Below are 6,296 nucleotides of genomic sequence, written 5' to 3' on the forward strand. Positions count from 1 at the left end.
TCCCTCTCATCTCGCTTCATGACCTCTTTTTATGTTGTTGCTGTTGATCGATAGCTCCCTGGTCTAATTTAGTGTTTCCCATGTCAGCATGGATATGGGGGCCTTCTACTGGGGCATTGAAAGTCTACTAGTGGCCATACCCCAAAGGAGAGTGACATTTCCCCCAGCAGCCAGCCACCAACTGCTAGTAGCTCTTTCACCAAGGGTGGGATCTCAGGGGTCTGTCCCCATTCATGCTAGTATTCTGGTGATTATTCATTTCCAAGTAACACTTACATTGCTACTCCTGTTTCTAAAACGCCTTTTGTAACACTTACTCTCAAAGAATAATCACACAGAATAATTCATCCTTCTGTTCCTAGAAATTTGTATAAAAGTTTGATTATGTTTATCCCACGTACACATGGACTACAAGGCCATCAAATGCTGGAAACATTCTGCATTTGAGGAGGTTTTTCTCAGTTTAAGTACAGCAGTGTTTTCCAGACTGCCTTGGTTTTCAGGAGCTTTTCATTCTTTGGAGTAGGATAACAAAAACAATAATTCCCACCAGTATTTGTTAATTGAGATGTGTTCCTGTGTTCGCAATCATCAACAAATATTTAAGACATAACTTTTCCCCTCTGATTCAAGTTCTCACGTTTCTTAGCCCTACTAATATTTTACAGGTATCACTGTGCAATCCAGCTTCTTAGAAGGGCCGGAAATATTTATTTGAGGCTGTCACATAATTGATAAGCTCTCCCCGTGCCATGAGAACATTGACAGCGACACCGTTAAGGGACACAAGCTTTAGATAGTATTTTTTTTCAAAAATTTCACCAGAATATGTAAAACTAAATTAATTTTTTAAAAATAGTAACCCCAAATTCCCACAGGGATTTTTTTTTTTGGTTAACTTTGTTGCTTTCTATTTGCTTAGGTAGATGAAAATCTTTACTAGTAAAGAATTCTATATGATTCCATTTGGTGGAGGACACCATTTGTCGACTAAGAGTTCTTTATGCTCATGGTGAATATCCTGAGAATGCCGATCTAGGCTATGTTGAACTCTTTTATCCCAAGAATATGCTGTTATTTCCTCAGGGCACAATGGGAAGGCCACTAAGAAAAACTGTTCCATCAGAAGTAGTCAGCTCTAACCAACTTGACGACAGTTGTTCTAGGGCACGAGGCCATGGAAACACCTCACTGTCCACAGAACCCCATGAAAACAGCCCCTAAAATTCTTGGTAGATACTTTCTCCCTGCTCTTTTGCTCGTTCTGGCTTTTCCATACTGCTTCGAAAAAAGTTGTCTTTCTGCCTGTTTCTGTCACGGTGAACTCTTCCACTGCAATGTCACTACCGTCTCAGATGGCAGGGACTTCATGTTTGATAGAAAATTTGGCAACAGTTATTTTTAACATAGTTTATGCTGTATGCTCAATATTTGCCAGGCGGTATTTTAAGTCACGCTGTGTGGGTAAAATGAGTTGATCTGTTAATTCTCTCGGCAGCTCCCCCATGGGCCCCCCTTTATTATTCTTGACGATGTACAAGGAAGAAGGCAAAGGAAGTGGTTACAAAGGATTTTCTTCTATGCAGGAAAATGAGCATTTGTGGCTTACAGGGCTCTGTCTTAGGAAAACACAGAGAACATGTAAGTCTACCACGCCTGAGCACGGAGTCAGAGCCTTGGGAGGAAAGGGGCCCGTGAAGCACACTGCAAATGCAGGGCTTGTTGAGGGAGGCGGGACTTACTAAGGCGCTTAGGTGGCTAGATTAGAATTCTCTCTTCCCATCTGTCCTAATTAGCTTACCTCCCTGTTTCCATAGTGTCCCTATTAAGTCAGAAAAGAATCCAGAGCTACTCTGAAAGGACGAGTTTTATTTTATTTTATTTTATTTTTTTTAAACTTATGTCAATTGACAATGGTTTTAGAGTGGTTGCTCACTCTCAGACATAAACTTTTAACTGCAAGCCTTTTTCTTGTGGACATTTGTTAGTGGAAACCTCCAAACTCCGGGTGCTCATTTTGTCATCTCATTTCTTTGGTTTTGGCCTAAGTGATTATGTTTCTTCTTTTAGGGAAGATTTCTCTGGGTATTTTGCTATTTTTTCTGGCAGGAGGAAATCTTGTATCATTCTCAGGTAATTCAAAACTAATACTTGTTTTCTTGGGGACCTTTAATATAGTCAAAATAGTAATATTCGACATTGCTGTTGTTGTTGGACAATATGACTATTAATCTTTACCATTGCTTTATTGAACTGCTTTAGATTTAGAAATCATCTCCCATGATTTGGGTAATAATTCCTAGTTCAAACCTTACACCCTTGCGTTGAAATTTGGTGTGTACTTAAATTTAAAACCAATCTTGAATTAAAGGATTACTAGCTAGATGGGAAGAAGCTTGAGTACGTCTTCCTTCGATGTACATGCAGGTGTTTCGAGCATTGTCTTAAAGGTTTAACTGAAGCAGATGTCTGCTTGTCTCTATTTGTGCCTTTTGTCCTGCCTCTCCTTCCGGGAAGCCCCGGGGTTCTGCTCCCAGGCCTTTCTCTGTAGTAACAGACCATCTTTTCTGCAGAAGTGATACAAGAACCCACGCGTGCAGTCTCCCTGCTCTTGCCTGAGCAGTCCGTTGACCCTTCCCTGCCTCCCAGACACAGGCAGCTTTTGGAGCCCACAGAGGCAGAGAGCAGGTGGCTGCTTAGAAGGCGGAGATCGATTCTGTTCCCAAATGGGGTCAAAGTTTGCCCCAATGAAAGCGCTGCGGAGGCGGTGGCCAGCCACGTGAAGTATTTTAAAGCCCGAGGTAAGCAGCTAGCCAAACCCTTGGACTCCTTTATGACATTCAACCATCACAATTGTTGTGCGCTTTTATAGTAAGAAGGTGATAATGAACCAAATATTAGTGAGAAAAGGACTAAATCATGTTGATATAAATTGAGAGAAAAGTGTAAATTATTGTAATGGGAAATATCTAATTTTTTTTAGTATATTTGAAAGCACTACTGTGTTACTGGATATATTAAATATATTTTTTAAAATTTTTCATTGTGGTAATTTGCCTACATATACCCACAGCACATATTTAGAAACAAAGACTCCCGTGCTTTCCTACTTATTTTATAGATGGAAATATAACGGGCTTCTTGACTGTGTACTTTGGACATGCCAGAGATGACTCTTCTCTCAAGGGTCTCACCTGGCTTTTGTCTCATTGATTAGGCAATATGATCCTGGATTCATATCTTCTGCCATGTGAATTCACACTATGTTTCTTACACTTGCTAACGTTGCTTAATTGGACATTGCCGTAGACATTTGAAGGATTTATCAAATTTTGCTTTTTATGTGTTCAACAGCCAATAAAAAAGTGCTATTATATGAATGTGATGTTACTAAGCTAAATGTAGAGGTTGATTATGAAATGATTGCAAACATCAGGACTGCCCTATTAAACACTCATCCATTTGTTTATTGAGCACTCACTATTTCCCCCGATACCAGTTTGTACAGTTGTCTTCCTCAGCTGCTACTTCATTATCTTAGCTTTCTGTCCCTCGACATTCTCTTCTACACTACAGTTTTTAAAAAAATAAAAATTTAATGGCAGTGAAAACATGTCATATATGTAGTGTTTTATGTTAATATAACATGGCACAGTGTTTTAGTAGCCCCTGTGAATATGCTAGTCTTGATTGTATTTGAGGTTATTTACTCAGGAAAAGGCTCTTCTCTTCCTTTTTCTTTCTCTTTTTTTTTAACATGATGGAGTTTTTTTTCTCTGAGTAACAGCCCTGACTGTTCTGGAACTTACTTTGTAGACCAGGCTAGACTCAGAGACCCGCCTGTTCTGCCTCTCAAGTGCTGGGAGTAAAGGTGTGCACCACCACTCTTGACCTGGCTCTTCTTTCATTTGTTAAAAGGGAATCGTAGACCTAGAAGTATTGTGTAGGACCCTAGGTTGAAAGTGAACTTGCAAAGTGACTGAGGACATGAAGGACCAGAGAACGGCAGTGGGTTATGTATCTAGGTGATTTACACTGCCTGGATTTTAACTTTAAATGGCTCAGAATATGCAGCTGTCTCAGCTGTTCGTTCCACAGTAAAGAGGAAGGGCCAACCATTAAGGAATCTACTTCTGTTTTGTGATTATTTTGCTATCATTTTTATAAAGTCAGGAAGTACTGCTAAAAATAAGAGGTCAACAAAAAGAAAAATGAAACATCCTTGAAATAATGAATTCAAAAATACAGGTGCTGTGATTTGGGTTATTGAAAAGAAACCCTGAAAATATACATACAAGTAACATTATACATACTAAACAATTGTACTTATGTATTTGGGAATATACACATCTCTCTCTCTCTCCCCCTCCCTTCCTCTCTCTCTCTCTGTGTATGTGTGTAACAACAATTAATGAAAAAAAAAGGCTATGAACTTGAATTAAAGAGAGCAAGGAAGGGTATATGGAAATATGGAAGTATTTGGAGGGAGGAGAGGGAAGAAGGGGGAAATGATAATTATATTGCCCTCTAAAAAAATAAAAGAAATGATTAAAAAAATAGAAAGAACAGGGACCTCAGAAAAGTAAGTTAAACTATGGCATTATACTATGGTTGTTATTATGATCATAGTATAAAACAATACTTTACCTCTTATGCTTTTGAAAACTGGGGAAGGACTGGGGATAAGGCCCAGTGTTAAGTGCAGATTGCTCTTCCAAAGGACCATAGTGATTTATGTGGTGGGTCCCAACCAACTGTAACTCTATTCCCAGGAGATCTGGTGCCCTCTTCTGGTTTCCCTGGGCACCAGGCACACAGGAGGTGCACACATTCCATGCTGGCATTTGGTCTGGTTTGGGCCTGCACAGGTTTATTGCATGCTGCCACAACCACTGTGAGCTCCTGTGTGCAGCTGCTTTGCTCTGCCAACAACATAATGTCTCCTTGTAGTCATTTTACCACCTCTGGCTTTTTTCCCCCTTTCCATAATGATCCCTGAGCCTTGGAGTTTTGCAATACATCTGTTCCTTTAGGCTAAGCAATCACTGCTGGCATTGCCATTGCTCATGGTTATCCTCCAGACTCCACGGTCACACCTATTACTGAACACACCACACAACTGAATCATAGAACATGACAGAATCAAGCTGGTACCACCTGGACACTTCATCCCTTCCTATTCAGCTTTCATAGTGCTGGACAGTGCTATGCACACTATCGGAAGAAACAGGAATCATCAGTCTTAGCCACCATGCAACAGACTTCCTACACTATCCTGCTGTGGGAACTCTGTTCCCAGACATCCCCACTGGTGCAATAGTGGCATGAACATCATGGGAGCAATCAACTACTTTTTGTTTCCTTGTTTTTTGTTTGTTTGGAGACAGGGTTTCCCTTCATAGCCCTGGCTGTTCTGGATCTTGCTCTGTAGACCAGGCTGGCCTAGCCAATCACTTTCTAATGCACTTTAAATCTCACACCAAAAGATGGAACCCATACCTGGCACCATTATAAGGTTAAGCTATGGCCGGACACATCATAGGCCCCAGGGAGAACCTATTACTATTATGCTACTCCATGGGCACAGTGATTGACCACTTCTGATGGCTCACCTTGATACTAAGAGCTAGATACCATCTTTCAACCCTCATCTGACAAGCTTCTAACTGCAGTATATGTGGGTAACACAGAGACCCACGACTGACAAGGGACAAAGAATAAGATATGCAGATGCCAAAGAATTTTTTATTCAAGTAAAGAATCTACAGAATGGAACAAACATTAGCTAGTTACATATAGATATGTAACAAAGAATTTAGATCTAAAATATATAAAGAACTCAGAACTTCAAGCAAGAAATCAAATAGCTGAGCTGGGCCAAGAGGTACATGACTTTAATCCCAGAAGTCAGGAGGCAGAGGCAGGTAGAACTCTGTAAATTAGAACGATATGAAATGAAGGCACAGCTTACCAGAATCACCACGGTGCTGCAAAGACAGCTCGAAGAGGCGAGGTACATTTGCAGGAAGCACGCGGACGAGCCATCCTTACCTACTGGGAAGAACAAGTCGACATCTTCCCGGTGGCCATGGAGGGTATGGGAACTCAAAAAGCTGGGTGTGGTTCTATTTGCTTAAAGCTTCTTTGCAGGAGTAATGTAGGATGGGCTGAAGCCGTCCATAATTCTTTCATGATGTATAGCACTGCCAGGTTAGGAAATAAGAATGTAGGGCAGTCGGTTAAAACTTGAATATCAGCTGAACAACAAATGATTATTCTAGTGTTAGCGGGACCCA

The 6,296-nt window shown here is 40.6% G+C and overlaps 1 protein-coding gene across 1 annotated transcript in view; it reads left to right on the plus strand.

Annotated features, from left to right (window-relative positions):
- Positions 1–1,532: 1,532 nt before the first annotated feature.
- Positions 1,533–6,296, plus strand: part of Impg2 (interphotoreceptor matrix proteoglycan 2) — a 76,043-nt gene continuing 71,279 nt past the window's right edge. Inside the window, 3 exon segments of the mRNA XM_005345137.1 lie at positions 1,533–1,641; positions 2,050–2,133; positions 2,574–2,801. Of these exon segments, the coding sequence (XP_005345194.1) occupies positions 1,533–1,641; positions 2,050–2,133; positions 2,574–2,801 (421 nt within the window).

The sequence above is a fragment of the Microtus ochrogaster genome, chromosome 2 (genome assembly GCF_000317375.1).
Source record: "Microtus ochrogaster isolate Prairie Vole_2 chromosome 2, MicOch1.0, whole genome shotgun sequence".
NCBI lineage: Eukaryota > Metazoa > Chordata > Mammalia > Rodentia > Cricetidae > Microtus > Microtus ochrogaster.